General features: G+C 46.3%; 1 protein-coding gene across 1 annotated transcript in view; it reads right to left on the bottom strand.

Annotated features, from left to right (window-relative positions):
• Nucleotides 1–9,372: 9,372 nt before the first annotated feature.
• Nucleotides 9,373–21,884, bottom strand: part of LOC140723951 (nuclear factor 7, ovary-like) — a 30,083-nt gene continuing 17,571 nt past the window's right edge. Inside the window, exons 5-6 of the mRNA XM_073038488.1 lie at nt 20,727–21,098; nt 9,373–9,401 (exon numbers count right to left, since the gene is read on the bottom strand). Of these exons, the coding sequence (XP_072894589.1) occupies nt 9,373–9,401; nt 20,727–21,098 (401 nt within the window). The remainder of the gene's footprint in view (nt 9,402–20,726; nt 21,099–21,884) is intronic.

Here is a 21,884-nt window from a genome sequence, read left to right as displayed (position 1 = left end):
ACTGCTGTCACAAAACAACAAATTTCACCACATATGCTGGTGATATTAAACCTGTTTCTGATACACAAACACACACAGCTGGGCTCAGACATACAACACTCCCACATTCCTCCCTTTGTGACACCCTGCTTGCTCCGTGGCCCCCGATGAAGCTCAAACTGTTGCAACACCTGCCCTTTAAATTCATGGCTGAGGCTGTGTTGCATCTGTTCACTGTTTGAGGTCAATATTAAATGAAGAGCATTGAATGGGAAGGAAGGTTTGAATACAAGAATAAAGATCTCCTCTGAAGGTATATGGGGTCCTGGTGAGAGCGTACAATGAAACACTGTGTACAGGTCTGGTCTCTCTCCCTGAGAGTCAGTCTGTGGAATGAAGGGAATGAAGAGAAGGTTTCCCAGATTGATTTGGGGGGAGGGAAGGATGAGGAGGTGTCCTTAGAGAGATTATACGGACAGGGTAGCGGTATAAAATTTGAGAGGGATAGATAGAGTTGACGTGAATAGGCTGTTTCCATTGAGAGTAGGGGAGATTCAAACGAGAGGACATGATTTGAGAGTTAGGGGGCAAAAGTTTAAGGGAAACACGAGGGGGTATTTCTTTACTCAGAGAGTGATAGCTGTGTGGAATGAGCTTCCTGTAGAAGTAGTAGAGGCCAGATCAGTTGTGTCATTTAAGGTAAAATTGGATAGGTATATGGACAGGAAAGGAGTGGAGGGTTATGGGCTGAGTGTGGGTAGGTGGGACTAGGTGAGATTAAGAGTTCGGCACAGACGAGGAGAGCCGGAATGGCCTGTTTCCGTGCTGTGATTGTTATATGGTTATATGGTTATAGGTATGATGTTTCCTGAATGTGGTTTGGAACCAGGGATCCAGACTCAAAATCAGAGGTCAGCTCAGCAGGACGGAGATGAGGAAAAAGTTTCTCACCCAGAGTGCGGCAAATATTTTAGAATTTTCCCCACAAGGTTTCTGAATTGAAAAGGCAAATTTGGTGTCTCGGCGATGTTGGGAACTTTGCATGAAAGTGGCGCTGAGGTGAAAGGTCAGGCATGTTCCGAATGGCGATGCATCCTCCTGTTTCTTATTTTCTAAAGCACAAGTTTGCCTTTGCGGTGAGAGCACCTCAGATCCATCAGCAGCCGCTGCAGTTATTTCACGTTCTCATTGTTTATTTCCCAAGAAAATTTAAAAAAAAACAAACCACTGGAGGAACTCAACGGGTCAGGCAGTAACTGCAGCGATCTGTGGAGGGAAGTGGACAATCGACATTCCAGATGAAGGATCTCGACCAGGAAGGGCGACTGTACATTTCTCACCAGGATTCTTCCAGGATCATGTTTCTTACTGCAGGTTCCAGCATGTGCAGTCTCTTGGGCCTCTTTTTTCAGAACCTGTCCCTTTCAGTCGGGCCTCAGACTGAACCAGACTCTTGTCTTCGGCTTCATTTCTGTTCTGCTTCTTCTTTAGCCCATCACGCCTACGGGTCGCCAACAGCAGCTCGCCAGAGACCCCAATCCAGGGCCTGGGTTGATCGGCCCTGTGGCTTCTTTTTTCACCACACGACTTCAAACGTCTTCCAAGGGGATGGTCCTTCTGATCCCGGGGATGAGGCCTTTGGAGATTCAGTTGACGTTTCTGTCGCACTGTTTTTTTGTCACAAGCCCAACCCTCCAACTTTCGCAGCCAGGCTTAGGCAGTCCAGGGCCACGTTTTCTTTACAGTTCCCACCTATTTAACATTTTTCTGATCCCACCCTGATATGGAAATAGCCACATTTTTCCCCAATGAACACATCCAGCAAATCCACGGTCAGTGCCCGACACTGCAGCGTGCAGGGGATCAGCAGCTCCCCGAAAGTGAAAGCATTCGGAATCAGGAAGTGCTGGGAGTTAACATGGCTTCGAAAGGACAGGTCGACAGTTGGAATGAGGAGGCAAATTGTCCTGTCTGTCTGGATTTCTTCATCGATCCGGTGTCACTGGAGTGTGGACACAACTTCTGCCGCTCTTGTATCACACGGTATTGGGAAAGGGAGGAGAGAAACTCCTGCCCGGAATGTAGAGAGGAGTTTGCTGACCGCACCCTCAGGGTGAATCGGGCCTCAGCAAATCTGGCTGAAAAAGCTCGAAATCTAAACCTGAATCCGAATGGGAAGGGAAGTAAACGTCACTGCGAGGAACATGAGGAAGAACTGAAGCTGTTTTGTAAAACGGACAAGACCTACACCCAGCCCATTACTTTGTATTATTTTGTATTACTTTGTATTATTCTGTTACTTTGTTAAGTCTTTCTGTAATCACCAACATTCTCGGTTGCCGGTGTCAAATTGCTGTTAGTGACATGATCATCATTGAGAGGTAAGTCTAGTGGCTGTAATGCGTCCATCTTGTTGGATGCAATTGACCCGGATTTGTTCTTCAGCTGAGCATCCAATATCTGGTCCACGTGACGTCCACATGTATGGTCTCCAGCATCCACTTGTCCTCTCGGTAATCACCTGCTAGGAATTTTTTTTACCAAACTCAAAGTTCCAAGCTGATCTGCTGGAAACCGGCTCAACTGCTCATCCTCCAACGATCTGGTTTCAGGATGACTCGGCAAGATCTCAGACTCCTGTTCATGAACATCATTGCAGGTGTTTGATGTGTCGTCGCATGGACTAAATGTCATCCAATGCACTAAAAAGAGAAAAAGCTGTTCACCTTGTGCTTCAGAGAAATGTCCTCCTTGTCCATAGTTTTGTTCGAATGTTTGAAGGTTTGGATAAAACTTTCAACTAACAGATTTGTTTCGGTGTGGTGGTGATCTGATTTGAAGTATTTGATGCCATTTTCCTGCATGAATAGTCTAAACTCCCCTGACGTCTATTGTGGTCCATTGTCACACATAATTTGTTCACCATCAGCAACTTGTGGAGAAGGAAGTTGTCAGAGTGGAGGAAGAGCAGAGTGAAGGTATGACCTTCTGCCACTTCAAATGAGCATCCACAGCAGCCAGAAACACAGATTCCAGGAAAAGCCCAGCAAAGTCAACATGCACAGATATCCATGATGAAGACGGCCATTTCCGCGGGTGTAACGGTGCCTGTAGGGGTGCATTTTGAACTTTGTAGCATCCCAAACAGCTTTTGTCAAAGTCTGCAATCTATCTATACCCGGCCAGCACACGTAACTCCGGACGAGACTCTTCATCTTCACTGTATCCACCTTTCTTTCGTGCAGAGTTTCTAACACCCTGGTGCAGAGTTTAAAGGGAAACTCATCATGAGGCTAACTCATCAGCGTTCTTTGACATACCAACAGTTGGTCTCATCTCACTGAGAGCACTGGAAACATAGGGCTGCCTATGAGCTGGCCATCCTTTTATGGTGATTTCATAGACTTCCGACAATGTTGAGTCATTCCTGTTTCTCTTTGTGTTACTGAATGTGTTACTGGAGTTGATCCACCAATGAAGTCCCAAAACGTTGACTGTACTCTTTTCCATAGATGTTGCCTGGCCTGATGAGTTCCTTCAGCTTTTTGTGTGTGTTGCTTGGACTTCCAGCATCTGCAGACTCTCGTTTTCCCTTAAAAAGGGAGCATGCCTTATTACAAGGGAGCATGCCATATGAGAATAGGTTTGAGTGAACACGGCCTTTCCTCCTTGGAGCGACAGAGGATGAGAAGTGACCTGATAGAGGTGTATAAGACAATGAGAGTCATTGATTGTGTGGATAGTCGGAGGCTTTTACCCCAAGGCTGAAATGTCTAGCACGAGAGGGCATAGTTTTAAGCTGCTTGATACAGAGGAGATGTCAGGGGTAAGTTTGTTTACCCAGATTGTGGTGAGTGCTTGGAATGGGCTGCCGGTGGCAGTGGTGGAGGCAGAAACAATAGGGTATTTTAAGAGACTCCTGGATGGGTATATGTAGCTTAGAAAAATAGAGCGCCTAGGTTGTTCTAAGGTAGGGACATGCTCGGCACAGCTTTGTGGGCCGAAGCGCTTGCATTGAGCTGTAGGTTTTCTGTGTTTCTATGTTACATACCTCGAGTAGACTAAGCAAACACACAGGCCGGTATCCTAGCAACAGTCAGGACTTGCAGCCGAAGCAGACAAACAGGTTTGGAAAAACAATGCCGAGGACTGTTGGGGGTTGGGCAGAACAGTCCGGGAGGGGGAGGCGAACAGCAGATTCCCTTGAGAAAGCCTGAGGTCAGGGCGACACTGTGCAGTCTCTCCCAGTCCATCAGTAATAACCCCACCAGCTCAACATACAGGTAACTTCCAACTTTTAAACGGGTTTAACGAGGAGAAAGATCCCAGTAAAGACACTTGGGGGACCTGGATAATGAAGACGTGGGCCATCTCAAAGTTGGGATAGTGAAGGGATACGGTGTATCTACGAGGAGGTTGACAAACCTAGAGGGATATTCTCCCCGCTGCCCACATCATCACATCCTTACATTGAAGCTGGTCGGCTCTTTAAGAATGTGTATGGTGTGTTGAACTTCATTAGTCGGGACATTAATCTCAAGGGCCATGTTGAGCTCTCTAAAAGTCTAGTTAGACGACACTGAGAATTTTGTGTCAGTTCTGGTCTCCTCCTGATAGGAAAGTAGTGGAGGTTTTAGAGAGGGAGAGTAGGAAATTTACCCAGGGCATTGTTACCCAGTATGCGGGTGTACAGCTGAATCGCGGCAAACTGGAACTTGAGCTTGAAACGGTCGGGGAAAGGCTGCTGGAATGTAAACATCCCTCACCGTAGACGAGCCAGTTCTACATTAACCCTCCATCTCCCTCGGCAGATTCCAACACTTCTGAATGTGAAGACGTTGGAGGATTCCCTCAAAGCAGCTGCACAGGTTGATAGACCGAAAGGACATGATAGAAAGGATCACAATGGGAACATTAGGCCCATCGAGTCTGCCTGCCATCCCACCATGACTGATTTCTTCTTCTGTGCAAATTCTGTTTGATTTCTGATCCTCAGGGTTCTTCTGCACCGTGTCCATATAGTGACGCAGTGGGCAGAAGCTTCTGGAATAATGAGCTCGATTGTTGTTACCTGTGAGACTGGCCACACACAGTGGGGAGGACTGATCATCAGCAGACACCCTCCCATTGTGATGTAGGAACCACGAGTCATATTTAAATGACAGAAACACAAATTTTAAACAAACAAATAAAAATAGCCGAATCACATCCAATCGTTGGTCACTGATTCCTACCCGCTTTACCCTGGGCAAAGCAGCGTGAGGGGAGAGAAATGTGGGACACACCGTTAAAGAGTTGCTTCTGACCGTGAACATAGAATTATAGAACCAAAAACAGGCCATTCATCCCACCTATCAGACGCCAAACTACCGTGCTGCCTCGACCCATCGACCGGATGTGTCGCTCCCCAAATCCCAGCCCTCATTACCTGTGCAGATCACTCTTAAATGTGGAAACCGAAGCCGCATCCACCACTTGCACTGGCAGCCCGTTCCACACTCTCACCCCCTGAGTGAATGTTCCCACCTCACCTTCCCCTTCGGCACTTCAATGAAAAAACGTCTGAAGTAGCCTCTCACAAGAGCGACCAGCCCCATTTATTGGGAACCAGGACACACCATCTTTAATTACCTACAAAGTTTATTGAAGACTGCACCTAAATCAGTCCATGATGTACCCCACAATTTAGTTACAATCATGTTACAAAATAAACATAATTATCTATCTGTATCCAGTATACAAACAACATATACACATTTACACATCCCCATCACCAGAGACATTGAATATTCCACCGTGTATGTTCGGAAAAGCACCACAAAGCCAACCCAAGTGTATCAACCCGGTTTAAAACACTTTATTAAAAATAACAGGGAAGACATTGAAGTGCATGCATTCAGCCAAATGACAACAGAACGAAAAGACAATATTTGCGTGTGTAAGGAGTGTGTTGATCGAGCGCTGCCTGTCACAAGCCGAATGGCCGAATCCTGCTCTGTATCTTATGGTCTCCCATCGTCGTGGAGCCTCAAATGCAGCTGCACAAGTTCAAAGACGGAAGGGCCATCAGATAAAGAAGCAAAATTAGAACATTAGGCCCTTCCAGTCTGCCTGCCATCCCATCATGACTGATTTTTTCTCCTGTGGAAACTCTGTTTAATTTCTGATGCTTAGAGTTCTTCCAGGAGTTAAAAATAACCAATGACCTTAATTTCAAAATTTCAGTTTATCTTGGAGTGCAAACAAACATACAAATCCTCAGCAAACTAAACAAAGAGCTGAGAACGATGGCAAGAATTGTAAGACAAAAAAGTCAGCGCTTCTGATAAATCTATCACTTCTGTAATAAGATAAAGGAACTTACTTCGATGATGATGAAATAATTAACAGGATAATAAATTCTTCTCCTGCTTCCAGCCGGGTACAGGTATCAATTTTAACCGATGTTTCCATTACAAACTCTGCCAAGTGGTGTCCAACTAAGCCCACAACCCTATGTTGAAATATAGCTTCAACATCACCTCACAGCTCTTGAACTCAATCCCACGGTTGATGAAGGCCATCACACCAGATGCCTTCCTAACAACACTGCCAACCTCCACAGCAGCTTTGAATGTCATATGGACATGAACCCCAAGATCTCTCTGACCGTCCACACTGCCAAGAGATTAAAGTCTGATTCTGATTCTGATTATATTCTGTGTTCAAATTTGACCTGCAGAAATGAATCTCTTCATCTGTGTTGAACTACATCTGCCACTTCCGAGTTCTGCATCTGAGGAGAGGAAATAGATTGCTGAGCCTCTGGCTAGGATCATTATGTCCTCATTGTCCAGGTGAATGGTACCAGAGGATTGGAGGGAGGCAAATGTTGTCCCCTTGTTCAAAAAGGGCAGTACGGATAGTCCGGATAATTATAGACCATTGAGCCTTACATCTGTGGTGGGAAAGCTGTTGGAAAAGATTCACAAAGATAGGATTTATTGGCATTTAGAGAATCATGTTCTGATCAGTGACAGTCAGCATGTCTTTCTGAAGGGCAGATCGTGTCTAATAAGCCTGCTGGAGTTCTTTATGGAGGTGACCAGGTATATAGATGAGGGTCGTGCAGTGGATGTAATCTACATGGATTTTAGTAATGCATTTGATAAGGTTCCACACAGTAGGCTTATTCAGAAAGTCATAAGGCATGGGATCCAGGGATGTTTGACCAGGTGGATTCAGAATTGGCTTGCCTGCAGAAAGCAGGGAGTTGTGGTGGAGGGAGTACATTTGGATTGGAGGGTTGTGACTAGTGGTATCCCACAAGGATCAGTTCTGGGACCCCTACTTTTCGTGATTTTTATTAACGACCTGGATGAGGGTAGAAGGATGGGTTGGCAAGTTTGTAGAAGACACAAAGGTTGGTGGTGTTGTGGATACTGCAGAGGATTGTCAAAGATTGCAGAGAGACATTGATAGGATGCAGGAGTGGGCTGAGAAGTGGCAGATAGAGTTCAACCTGGAGAAGTGTGAGGTGGTACACTTTGGAAGGACAAACTCCAAGGCAGAGTACAAAGTAAATGGCAGAACACTTGGAAGTGTGGAGGAGAAGAGGGATCTGGGGCTACGTGTCCACAGATCCCTGAAAGTTGCCTCACAGGTAGACGGCGTAGTTAAGAAAGCTTATGGGGTGTTAGCTTTCATAAGTCGAGGGATAGAGTTTAAGAGTCGCGATGTAATGATGCAGCTTTATAAAACTCTGGTTGGGCCACACTTGGAGTACTCTGTCCAGTTCTGGTCACCTCACTACAAGAAGGATGTGGAAGCATTGGAAGGGTACAGAGGAGATTTACCAGAATGCTGCCTGGTTTAGAGAGTGTGGATTATGATCAGAGATTAAGGGAGCTAGGGCGTTAATCTCTGGAGAGACGGAGGATGAGAGGACAAATGATAGATGTATAGCTGATTTTAAGGGGAATAGATAGAGTGGACAGTCAGCGCCTCTTCCCCAGGGCACCACTGCTCAATACAAGAGGACATGGCTTTAAGGTAAGGGGAGGGAAGTTCAAGGGGGATATTAGAGGAAGATTTTCTACTCAGAGAGTGGTTGGTGCGTGGAATGCACTGCCCGAGTCACTGGTGGAGGCAGATACAACAGTGAAGTTGAAGGGACTACTAGACAGGTATATGGAGGAATTTAAGCTTAGGGAGGCAGAGTTTAAGGGTCGGCACAACATTGTGGGCCGAAGGGGCTGTACTGTGCTGTATTGTTCTATGTTCTATCTAATTCTCGCTGGAATCTCTCTTTTAATTTATTTTTTTATTGAAGGCACGACACAGTACAGAAAACGTAATGCATTACATTTTCCTCCATTTTGCTTTTATACCTTACCCCGAAACAACACCACAATGTCATCACTGGGACCTTCTGGAAGTTGTAGTCATTTGTCATCGCTCGCTGCCTGTCAAAGCATGTTACGTCAGCCACCACAGACGTCACCGAAACAGACCCACCGAGGCGCGAAGGGGAATCACACCCGTCCTGGTGGGCGCTGAGGCCGGCGACAGCGACAGAAGCGAATCGCTGATCTCCACCATGGCGATGGAGCGGAAGAGGAGGGGCTGATCATGGACCGATTTCCTCTAGCCTATCGTAGCTCAGACGTAACACTGACCCCTGCTGTCAGTGGCTGTAGTGACTGTCACTCAAATGGGAACTCAGAGGGTGATTAGTTTATGTGAACGTCAGTCAGCCTTCCTGGCTCTATGAGTTTGGATTTGGATTTATAACGGGACAGGAAGCAAATTGGGAGAAATGTGAGTTTTTATGTGATGGTGCATCAGTCTCCGAGTTACATTATTAACAATAAAAGGGCAAAGGCCGTGGTGAGGAAGGAGGTGATTTACTGGAGGTTATATGGAGATAATATTGGAAGGGATATCAAACATGGAATTGTTTGGGATATGATTTAGAAAATGGGGGGATTTGTGGGGATCATAATATTCCAGTGTTGATTAATGAGGGCAAAATGATTGTTACTGAAACAGGGAAGGTTGTGTTACTGGCTGGGTCATTTGCTGAGATTTACAATCAGGATAATTTAAGTGAAGAAGTTAAACAATGTAGGGATATGTTTTTCAGTGAATACCCTGATGTGTTGGAAGTCAGCTGTAGCAATGATAGTATCACTGATGGAGAGATTTCTTTTTATGAATTTAAGAAGTTTATTAATAATGCAGGTCAGGTGTCCCCAGGAAAGAGTGATATTTGAAATTGTAATTGTATATAATTCTCTTTTGTGAAAATATTAAATGTTTGAATTGTGCATCTACTTTCCTCATGGAAAATGGCAGCAGTAGCGCCTATTCTAAAACCTGGCAGATCCCCATTTGATCCTTCTAGTTAAGGGCCTATATCGTGAATGTGTCATTTATGTGAACTGATGGAATGTATGGTAATCAAGCGCTTGAGTTATATTTTGGAAAGAGTGGTGATAAAGTGTTTTAATAGAGTGGATTTTGGAAGGGTAAAATGACATTAGATTCAGTTTTAGGTTTGGAAGATGATATTCGGAAAGCACAATTAAATAAAGATGTTGTAATAGAAGTATTTTTGTTACTGAAAAGGGAAATGATATGGAAGGACTTGATTAAATTATGAAAATTAGGAGTGAGGGGAGATTGTATAATTTTTCTGAGTTTTTTATTTGGACGGACTGTGCAAGTACCGGTCGGCATGTTATGTTTGTGTTTCTATGAGATAGAGAATGGGATCCCACAAGGCAGTATTTGTAGCCCTTCATTATTTAATATTATGATCAATGATATTTTCTCTGAAGTGGGAAAATGGGATACTCTGGGTAAAACACAATATACAGATGATGTAGCTTTATAGATTAGAGGTATTAATTGCAATTTACAATTAATAGGTCAAACAGTGGGCAAATTGATGAGGACTTTAAGCTTTCAGTTGCTAAAACACATTGCGTGTATTACAAATAGGATTAGTAGACATCCACTTGATTTTAAATTATATGATTAATATCTTGAGGAAGTGTCAGTGGTAAGATTTCTCAGTATCTGGATGGATAATAAGCTGACATGGAAGCACCTGTCAGTAAAATAATTGATAAATGTAAAGGAGCTTTAAATCTCCTCAGACATCTATGTGGGTATTGTTGGGTGCAACATGAAAATCTTTGTTGACTATATTTGTTTAATTTGATCTGTTCTTGATTATGTCTGTGTGGCTAATGGATCAGCTTCAGCTTCAAATTAAAAATGTTTGTATGTGATACAATTACAGACTTTAAGATTGTGTTGTGGTACAGTAATGTTGTCTCCTGTTTTAGCTTTACTGATTGCAATGGGACAATTGCCCTCAAAGTAACAGAGGCTCAAGGTCAAACACGAGGAAATCTGCAGATGCTGGAAATTCAAGCAACACATACAAAATGCTGGTGGAACGCAACAGGCCAGGCAGCATCTGTCCTGACGAAGGGTCTCGGCCCGAAACGTTAACAGTGCTTATCCCTACAGATGCTGCCTGGCCTGCTGCATTCCACCAGCATTTTGTGTGTGTTGCTAGAGGTTGAAGTTGACGTTAACATACTGGATTAATTTCAGTGGGCAAAGAAATGATCATCCTGTTAAAGGTGTGCTGGAGGACGGTTGTGAACATCACAAGAAGAGTGTTTTTTGTTTTGGGTGGCTGGGTTCTTATCACACTGGGAATATGGGTGTATTTGACATAATATGTCCCACTGTAGCTTTCTCTGTAACCCCACCTTGTTTTTTCCAATGACTTCAGTTGATTTTAGGTTACACGATCGGATTCACTTCTGCCTGAGAGTCTGTTGGTACATCAGTATATTAATAAAAGTTATTATCATACAGTAACCATTTGTACAGATGAATCAAAAGGTAATTTAACTGGCAATGTTGGCGTGGTTGTTTTTGTATGCCTGAATTGCAGGTAAATGATAAAGAAATGACTTACCATACATTTATCAGCATAGGAAGTAGAATTCTTTGCCAACAGTTTAGCTTACAGAGGGTGGAGGAAGTTAGTCCTTATAATTTGTTCAGAATACATTTTGGTTTTGATGAGTCTTAAACAGGTCATTCTGGCAGTAGGTCAATGATGCACCATCAATAACTCTCCGAGACGTGAGGCAAGATATAGGCTTTTATTGGCTGGAAGAAAGAACAAGGAGCAATTGACCACCACACTAAATCCTGGAGACTGAGGCCAGGGCTCAGTCTCCAATTGCCTCTATACCGGGGTCCGTGGGAGTAGCCACGGTCAGTGGGAGGAGCCACAGGAGCAGTCATCGGGGGCAGCGTGTCCAGACAGGTATATGTGTGGTTCACCACATTCACCCTCCCCCCTTTGTTTTAACAGAGAGTCCCCATGGGGCGAAGTTTCTTACAAGATAATTACAGGTTAAGTCTATCAGGTGGTCGAATCTGTCGCTGGCTGTGATTGCACCGGAGACGGAGGTTGTGCTGGTTCCGGCCGAACTGGAGGTGTCAGCCCACTAGGCGTCAGTGATCCTTCTTGCGTGTGCAAGGTGCCTGGTATATGCGCGTGCGAGACGCCTGGTATAGGAGTGTCGTGAGGAGTCTGTGTAGGGCTCGGTGTGCGCGGTGACACCTCGGGTACTAGGTTCATAGTTACCGTGGAGTGTTCGGGGTAGTGGTCTGGTTCTCCTGCGGGCACCAGGTCGCGGACGGAGAGCTTGTCCTCCCGCCCATCAGGTAAGGTAAGACCACGTAGGCATACTGGGGGTTCGCATGTAGAAGGTGAACCCTCTCGACCAGCAGGGAGCATTTATTGCTCCTCACATGTTTCCGGAGCAGCACTGGCCCTGGGGATGTCAGCCAAGCCGGTAGGGTGGTCCCAGTGGCAGACTTCCTGGGAAAAGAGAATAGGCACTCGTGAGGGGTGGCATTGGTGGACATACATAACAGGGAGCGGATAGAGTGGAGTGCCTCAGGGAGGACCTCCTGCCATCGAGAGACCGGCAACCCTTTTGACTTCAGGGCTAAAAGTGTGGCCTACCACACTGTGGCATTCTCCCTCTCCACCTCTCCATTTCCCCGGGGATTATAGCTCGAGGTCCTACTAGTAGCAATGCCCCTAGCCAGCAGGTACTGGCGCAGCTCGTCACTCATAAAGGAGGACCCTCTATCACTGTGGATATAGCAGGGATCTCCGAACAGAGTGAAGAGCTGGCACAGGGCTTTTATGACGGACGTGGTAGTGGTGTCGGGGCAGGGAATGGCAAAGGGGAACCGCGAGTACTCGTCGATTATGTTGAGAAAGTAGACATTGCGGTCAGTGGAGGGAAGAGGGCCCTTAAAGTCAACACTCAGTCGCTCATAGGGGCGGGTGGCCTTGATAAGTTGCGCCTTTTCAGGACGGTAGAAGTGCGGTTTTCACTCAGCGCAGACTTGGCAGTCCTTGGTCATCGTCCTGATGTCCTCAAGGGAGTATGGCAGGTTCCGGGCTTTCACGAAATGGTAAAATCGGGTGACCCTCAGGTGGCAAAGATCTGCATGGAGGGCGTATAGCTGGTCGAGCTGCGCGCTGGCACATGCTCCCCGGGATAGGGCATCAGGGGGCTCATTGAGCATTCCAGGCCCGTACAGGATATCATAGTTGTAGGTTGAGAATAGAATTTTATCATTTTTGATTTTGCCCCGCTGTTGGTTGCTGAACATGAACGCAACTGAGCGCTGGTCGGTCAGCAAGGTGAACCTTTTGCCTGCGAGATAGTGCCTCCAGAGCCTAATAGCTTCCACTATGGCCTGGGCTTCTTACTCCACCGCGGAGTGCCGAATTTCAGGGCCTTGAAGGGTACGAGAAAAGCATGCTACTGGCCTGCCTGTCTGATTGAGGGTAGCAGCCAGTGTGAAATCGGAGGCGTCACTCTCTACTTGGAAGGGAATGGTCTTGTCCACCGCATGCATCGTTGCTTTGGCAATGTCCCCTTTAATGCAGCTGAAGGCCGCGCAGGCTTCGGCAGAGAGGGGAAATGTGGTAGACTTGACCAGGGGGCGGGCCTTGTCTGCGTAATGGGGGACCCATTGGGCGTAATAGGAAAAGAATCCCAGGCACCATCTGAGGGCTTTGAGGGTGGTGGGAAGAGGGAGTTCTAACAGGGGGTGCATACAGTTGGGATCTGGGCCAATGACCCCATTCTCCACGACATACCCAAGGATAGAGAGTCGGGTGTTTCCGAACACACACTTGTCCCTGTTATAAGTAAGGTTCAGGGCTTTGGCCACTTGGAAAAATCGTTGGAGGTTGGTGTTCTGATCTGACCAGTCGTGACCTCAGATGGTGATATTATCCAGATAGGGAAATGTGGCCTTCAGTTGGCACTGGTCCACCATCCGGTCCAATTCCCTCTGGAAGACAGAGACACCATTTGTGACACCGAACGGGACGCACAGGAAGTGATAGAGCATGCCGCCCACCTCGAAGGCAGTGTAGGGGCGGTCCTCTGGGCGGATGGGGAGCTGGTGATAAACGGATTTCAGATCTATTGTTGAATACTCCTTGTACTGAGGTATCTGATTGACCATATCTGCGTTGCGGGGTAGGGGGTACGCATCAAGCTGTGTGAACTTATTGATGGTCTGGCTGCAGTCCACGACCATTCTATTTTTCTGCCCAGTCTGAACAACAACCACCTGGGCCCTCCAAGTACTTGTGCTTGGCTCAATGATCCCGCCCTGAGCAGCCGCTGCACCTCCGACTGAATAAAGGCCCTGTCCCCCGCGCTGTACCTCCTGCTCTTAGTTGCCACAGGTTTACAGTCGGGGGTCAGGTTGGCGAACAGCGGTGGGGGAGGGATCTTGAGGGTGGAGAGGCTGCAAGTGGTGTCAGTAGCACAGCTGTCGGCATGGTGCTGGGTGGGATGTGTGGGTCGGTGTGTGTGTGTGGTCAGTAGCGGGGTATATGACAAAGTCCCACAAAACTGAGGATTCCTGACATCGAGTGGTGGGAGGGACCCGTCATATGCCATAGTCACATTTTCGAGGTGGCTCTGGAAGTCCAGCCCCAATAGCACAGGCGCGCACAGTTGAGGCATGACCAGTAGCGCAAAGTTCCGATATTCAGTGCCCTGCACCACCAATGTCGCTACACAACCCACCCGGATGTCTGTGGAATGCGACCCAGAAGCCATGGTGACCCTCTGGCTTACCGGCTGTGTCACGAGTCCGCAGCGTTGCACCATCTCCGGGTGAATAAAACTCTCAGTGCTGCCCGTGTCACACAGGCAGCTAGTCCTGTGCCCCTCCACCAGGATGTCCATCATTGACCTTGCAAGCTGGTGTGGGACGCTTTGGTCGAGGATTACGGAGGCCAGAGTTGAACCGCCGTCTTGGTGCCCGGTAAGCACCGGTGGGTCGGGGGCGGGGCGATGTGGCGCCGACAGAGATGGCCGCCCCCATGCCTCGCACGAGGCGGGCAGGCAAGATGGCAACGACCAAGATGGCGACCCCCATTCCTCACACGCAGCGCTGCCCGACCCCGCTCGCGGTTCAGACTTACAGACCTTGGCGAAGTGGCCCTTCTTCCCGCAGCTGGAGCAGGTCGCTTCTCGGGCCGGGCAGCGTTTTCGGAAGTGCTTTTCGAGTCTACAGAAGTAACACTGCGCGGACTTACGACTGGCAGCGACTGTGGTCGGTTTCGGGGAGTTCGTGGGGATCGCGTGGCTGGACAGCGTCAGCATTGTGCAGAGCAGCCTCCAGCGTGTCGGCCGACTCGATCGCCGAGCGTAAGGTAAGATCGCCATTTTTCAGCAGCCGCTGGCGCACGTACACTGACCTGATCCCCGTAACGAAGGCGTCTCGTACTAGCAGCTCCGCATGTTGTTCCGCCGTCAGTCCTCTGCAGTCGCAAGTTCGCACGAGTGTCTGTAGGGCTCGGAGAAACTGCCCGCTCGACTCGTCGGGTCGCTGTCGCCGTGCCGCTAAGCGATGTCTTGCGTGGACAGTGTTCACCGGCCGTAGGTACTGTCTTTTGAGGGCGTCCAGTGCCCTTTGGTAGGTCGGCAGGTCTCTGATAAGGGAGAATACTTTTGGACTTTTTCTGGATAGTAGTATTTTGTACATTGTGGCAGGCTCAGTCACTGGAATCGCTTCCAAGTATGATTGGAAGCATGCAAGCCAGAGTTCAAAGGCAAGAGCTGCTTCTGGGGCTTGGGGGTCCAAGTCTAATTTTTCCGGACATAAAATACTTTCCAGGTTTTAAAACTTCCAGCCAATAAAATTGATGCACCATCAATAACTCTCGGAGACGTGAGGCGAGATATAGGCTTTTATTGGCTGGAAGAAAGATCAAGCAACAATTGACCACCACACTCAATCCTGGAGACTGAGGCCAGGGCTCAGTCTCCAATCGCCTTTATACCGGGGTCCGTGGGAGGAGCCACAGGAGCAGCCAGCGGGGGGGGGGGGGGGGTGTAGTTCACCACAGTCAAATTGACTGTTGGAAACTCGTCAAATGGTATTTCATATATAAAGTTTGACTTATGTCTGCACATTATGGGCCCTGCACATCACACTGTTGAGGGAAATGATGGGGTTGACTGTTTAGCAACAAAAGCTGTTAAATGTTAAGCTGTGGATATAGACCTTCCACTTAGCAAATTAGAAGCTAAAGGGTTGGTAGTGTTAAGAATTAGGGGCTTATGACAAGACGTAGGATAATGGACATAAGGACAGACACCTTTACAGAATACATAAACCTGTTGGGTTTATAGAAGAAGGGCTTAAAACAAGGGAAGGAATGATATTGACATGACATAGAAATACCCACACTATGCTTAATTATGCCTTGTATTGTCGTGGTTTTTCGTGCTTTACAAATGACCAGGAGACGCAGAAGATTCTTCAAGAAGGGTTAAACTTTAATTTGCAAATCAAAGCTGAGACAGTCATTGAGCTAGCCGCTGATTGTCTACCGATTCTCCGACACAGCAGCTTTTTAAAGCAATCTCCTGGTTTAGTTGCATTAACATATCCAAGCGGTCTATAGGTGCATATCACAAGTACATCCGCCACTATTGTTTTTACCTATTGACTTATTCATGTTCTAGTCTACATCTCTTAGCTACCTTTTATTAACACATATTGTCGTCTACATTCAATTGGATACATGCAGAGCCCATAGCAAACTTCAAAGCTGACTACCTCTCATTAGCATATATTAACACACCATTGTCTTTTAGCATTTCACACAGTTTTTGGTTACACAGCAAATAATACAAGTTTAGCACATAGCCAACTTCAAAGCTGACGACCTCTCCCAGCCACCTCTCACTAGCATATACCAACACACCATTGTCTCTAGCATTGCACATAGTTTTTAGCATTTCACATTTTATACTCCATAATATTTTATACTCCAATAGTATCTAATTGGAAAACATTCTCTGTCATGTACATTTTGTCATTATGAAACTGTCGAAACACATACTATTTCAATATGAAGCGTATAAGGCTGAAGAAAATCAAATGCAGTATTCAGTACAATCTTTGCGAGGGTAGATAGTTTTCAGATAAAAACTTTATTAAATTATGGGACTGACTTTAAATTAATTCACAGTTTGAGCTGGAAAAGACATGTAATAATTGTGTTAAACCTAAGGAAATGGCATATAGGGTAGCAAAGGTGAGTGGGATGTTGGATTATTGGGATGCTCTTAAAATCCAACAAAAGGCAACGAAGAAAACCATTAAGAATGGTAATGACAAAATATGAGGGCAAACTGTCCAATAATATAAATCAGGATACTAAAAGTTTAGTTTTCAGTTACATGAAGAGTGAAAGGGAGATGAGAGTTGATACTGGACCACTGGAAAATGATGCTGGTGAAGTAGTAATGGGGGACAAAGAAATGGCAGATGAACTTAATGAACAATCTTCACTGTCTTTTCCGGTCAGCACCGCCCCCACTTGTCCCATTTAATCTGTCTCATTACGAGTGGACTTTAGGACCCGGGGGAGCTCAGGACCCGCCGCCCGCAGCTGCTGCTTAATCCCCGGTGTTTCTGTTCGGTTGACAGATGCGGTGAACGAGTTAAAATTAATCGATCGACAATTCTCATGTCGTGTTTATTTCACTCCATCGAACCATAGAACACTATAGCACAGAAAACAGGCCATTTGGCGCTTCTAGTCTGTGCGGAAACTTATATTCCGCTCGTCCCATTGACCTGCACCCAGTCCGTAACCCTCCAGACCTCTCCCATCCAGGTATCTATCCAATTTATTCTTAAAACTTAAGAGTGAGCCCGCATTTACCACGTCAGATGGCAGCTCATTCCACACTCCCACCACTTTCTGAGTGAAGAAGTTCCTCCTAATGTTCCCCCTAAAGCTTTCCCCTTTCACCCTAAAGCCATGTCCTCTCATATTTATCATTCCTAATCTAAATGGAAAGAACCTGCTCGCATTTACTGTCTTTACCCCCCGTAATTTTGTAAACCTCTATCAAATCTCCCCTCATTCTTCTATGCTTCAAGGAATAAAGTCCTAACCTGTTCAATCTTTCCCTGTAACTCAAATCCTGAAGACCTGGCAACATCCTAGTAAATCTCTGCACTCTTTCAATCTCTCCAACCTCTCCATGGATACCTCATGTCTGAACTTTCTGAACTAACCTCCCATGTGGGACCTTGTCAAAGGCCTTACAAAAGTTCATGTAGACAACATCCTCAGCCTTTCCTTCACCTACTTTGTTGGTAACCTCTTCGAAAAACTCTTCAAGATTCATTAAACACGATCTACCATGCACAAAGCCATACTGAATATCCTTAATCAGCCCTCGGCTGTCCAAATACGTGTAAATCTGATCTCTCAGAACATCTTCCAATAATTTACCTACTACTGATGTCAGGCTCACTGGCCTGTAATTACCTGGTTTACTATTGGAGCCTTTTTTAAACAATGGAATAACAAGAGCTACCCTCCAATCCTCCGGCACTGCACCCGTGGCTGAGGACATTTTAAATATTTCTGCCAGGGCCCCTGCAATTTCTACTCTAGTCTCTCTCAAGGTCCGAGGACATATCAAGTCAGGCCCGGGGGATTTATCTACCTTTATTCACTGTAAGGCAGCAAGCACCTCCTCCTCTTTAATCTACAAATGCTCCATGACACTACTGCTTGTTTCCCTTCCTTCCATATACACTATGCCAGTTTCCTGAGTAAATACCGATGCAAAAAAACTGTTTAAGATCTCCCCCATCTCGTGAGGCCCCACACATAGACGACCACTCTGATCTTCTAGGGGACCAATTTTGTCCCTTACTATCCTTTTACTCTTAATATACTTGTAGAAACCCATTCAGGTTTTCTTTCACAATATCTGCCAAAGCCACCTCATGTCTTCTTTTTTTCTTCCTGATTTTCTTCTTTAGTATTTTCTTACGTTTTCTATACTCTTTAAGGAACTCATTTGCTCTTTGTTGCTTCTACCTGCTATACACTTCTCTCTTATTCTTTACCAGATCGCCAAAATCCCTTGAAAACCAAGGTTCCCTATACCTGTTAACTTTGTCTTTAATCCTGGCAGGAAAATGCAAACACTGCACCCTCAAAATTTCACATTTGGAGGCCTTCCACTTAGTGAACACATCCTTGTCAGGAAAAAAAACTTATCCCAATCCACTCTTCCTAGATCTTTTTTCATTTCCACAAAATTAGCCCTTCTGCTATTTAGAACGTCAACTCGAGGACCAGGCCTATCTTTATCCATCATTAACTTGAAACTAATGACATTATGGTCACTGGACACAAAATGTTCACCTACACATACTTCTGTCACCTGACCTGTCTGGTTTCCTAATAGGAGATCAAGTATTGCATCCTTTCTCGTAGGTACCTCTATATATTGATTTAGAAAACTTTCCTGAAAACCTTTCACACAATCCAAGCCCTTTTACAGTTTGGGAGTCCCATTTAATATGAAGAAAGTTAAAATCCCCTACTATTACAACTTCCTGTTTCTTACATTGGTCTACTATCTTTATACAGGTTTGCTACTCCAACTCTCCTTGACTATTGGGCGGTCTGTAATACACCCCTGTTAGTGTGGTCACACCTTTCCCGTTCCTCAGCTACACCCATATGTGCTCTGTAGATAAGCCCTCCGGGCTGTCCTGTCTACGCACAGCTGTGATATTTTCCCTGACTAGTAATGCCACTCCTCCCCCTTTCATCCCTCCCCCTCTATCACGTCTGAAACAACGAATATTTCTATCATGTATAAACCTTAGGTGGGAGGTTATCTTTTTGTATTAATGTATTAAAAATAAATTATACATTCTACCAATGCAACCTCTTACTAAAGGATTCTTATTCACGTCTTAATAAGCTGGTAAGGAAGGCGGGCTCTGTCGTGGGCAAAGTACTGGAGAGTTTAACATCGGTAGCTGAGCGAAGGGCGCTGAGTAGACTATGGTCAATTATGGATAACTCTGAACATCCTCTACATAGCACCATCCAGAGACAGAGAAGCAGTTTCAGAGAAGCAGTTTCAGCGACAGGTTACTATCGATGCAATGCTCCTCAGACAGGATGAAGAGGTCAATACTCCCCAATGCCATTAGGCTTTACAATTCTACCGCCAGGCCTTAAGAACTTTTTAAAAGCTATTATTAATGCTTTTTGAGATAGTGATTTAGATGCATATCATATTTTTTACTGAGTTAAGTATTGTATGTAATTAGTTTTGCTACAACAAGTGTATGGGACATTGGAAAAAAGTTGAATTTCCCCATGGGGATGAATAAAGTATCTATCTATCTATCAAATCAGATTCTTGCATATATGGAAATTTAGATAATTATTTTTGTAAAAAATGTCTAACCTGAAGATATTGCAGAAAGTGTGTATGAGAGAATATTTGCTAATTAACTCTTCAAAAGTCATCAATCGACCATTGCAAAATAACTGAAAATAAATCTGCAAAAAAATCTTCTTTGATATGTGCCAATCAATGTTTAATTCAATTTAAAATTGTTCACTGTTACTATTTAACAAAGGAGAGACTGTCCAAAATATTTCCTAACATAGACAATTATTGCGATAGGTGTAAAACTGAAGTAGCCACTTTTTCACATATGTTCTGGTTATGCTCTTCTTTATTTTCTTTTGGAAATCTTTGTTTTCTACAATTTCTAAAGTTCTGAAAATTAATTTACAACCTAATGTATAAACCTTTGATTTCTGTCTACACATGCAATCCTCGCATGACCTTTATCCTCCTCCACCCCACTATCTGCTCTAACACTCTGGTTCCCCTCCCTCTGCAAATTTAGATTAAATTCCCTGGAGCAGCACGAGCAAATCTACCAGCAAGGATGTTAGTCCCCCTCCAGTTCAGGGGCAAACCGTCCCGTCGGAACAGGTCCCACCTTCCCGGGAACAAAGGCCAATTGTCCAGAAACATGAAACCCTCCCTCCTGCACCATCTCATTAGCCACGTTTTAGCTGCACTCTCCGCACATTTATATTTACAGGGACTTTACTCCTGACGCCGGTCCCGGGACCCGACCCGTTTACAGACCCGGAGCGGAACCGGAGCAGACTCTCAGCCACTGGTTTCCATCCCAGGTCGCGGAGAAAGGATAAAGTTTCCCTGTGAATTTATTCCCAGTGAAGGTGTAGAGATGGGACTTGGTCTCCGCGTTGTAAGATGAAACTGTCCCGGACTCGTAACTGAGATAAACTCCCACCCTACCGGGGATGGGACCGGCAGGGAGACGGGCCCCGGGGGAGGTGAGAACACGGAACACGTCATAATCCCGATGTAACACGTCACCATACAGCCCGATGACCCAGAATCCTGTCTCCGGTCTCAGGCTGACCCATCCCTTCCTCTCCACAGACTCTGCGGCGACTCCCAGCCACCAGTCCCTATTCCCCGTCACCTCCACCTCCCAGTAATGTCTCCCCGATGTGAATCCCTCCGATCCCAGCACACATTCCCAGTGTGTGAATCTTTTCCCGGTGTCAGGGAGATTTCTCCAGGACCCGGTCCATCTCACACTCTTCCGATCCTCAGACACCTCGAGCCGCGGATTCGCCGTTTCCACATCCAGGGTGACAGAGACTGGGGGGAGAAGCAGAGAATTAGAGAGTCCCCGGGGATCGGGGGGAGACTCGGGCAGCGCGGCCCCGGGGATCGGGAGGAGACTCGGGTAGCGCGACCCCGGGGATCGGGGGGAGACTCGGGCAGTGCGGCCCCGGGGATCGGGGGGAGACTCGGGCAGCGCGGCCCCGGGGATCGGGGGGAGACTCGGGCAGTGCGGCCCCGGGGATCGGGGGGAGACTTGGGCAGGGCGGCCCCGGGACCGGGAGAAAGGCCGCTGGGCCTCAGGCGCGGTCGGGTGGCCGACACGAACCTTTGATTCGACAAAAGCGGTTGGACAACTAATGTCTCCCCAAGGGTTTTCCGCTGGACAGGGGAAACATCCTCCCTCATTCATGCCTGTTGACCCATGAAAGAATTTTGTGTTTCCATAAGATCTACCCTCATTCTTTCAAACAGGGAACAGAGAACATAGAGCAGTACAGCACAGGAACAGGCCCGTCATACAATGCTCACATTCATTTGTGAGTGTGAAGTGGGGGAGTTTGATGGTTTGAGACAGTAAAGGAGGTGATAATGGGAACTAGTAGGGGAGAGATGAATGGCAGATTGAACCAGGAGGGGGAGGGGTGGAAAACCTGTGGGTGAACTGTGTGTGTAGACGTAATGAGAAGGTGCAGGGGGCAAAGATGGCAGATGAGGATCCCTTTGTCCCCTTTCCCACAACCCCATCACGTACAGCCCCTCATGAGGAAAGGGGATGAATTTTCAGGGAACCTTTAAGCAACACAAGTCCTGATGAAGAGT

This window comes from Hemitrygon akajei, unplaced genomic scaffold (assembly GCF_048418815.1).
Source record: "Hemitrygon akajei unplaced genomic scaffold, sHemAka1.3 Scf000149, whole genome shotgun sequence".
NCBI classification, from domain to species: domain Eukaryota; kingdom Metazoa; phylum Chordata; class Chondrichthyes; order Myliobatiformes; family Dasyatidae; genus Hemitrygon; species Hemitrygon akajei.
Note: the sequence above shows the minus strand (reverse complement) of the source record. Positions and strands in the feature narration are given on the sequence as shown.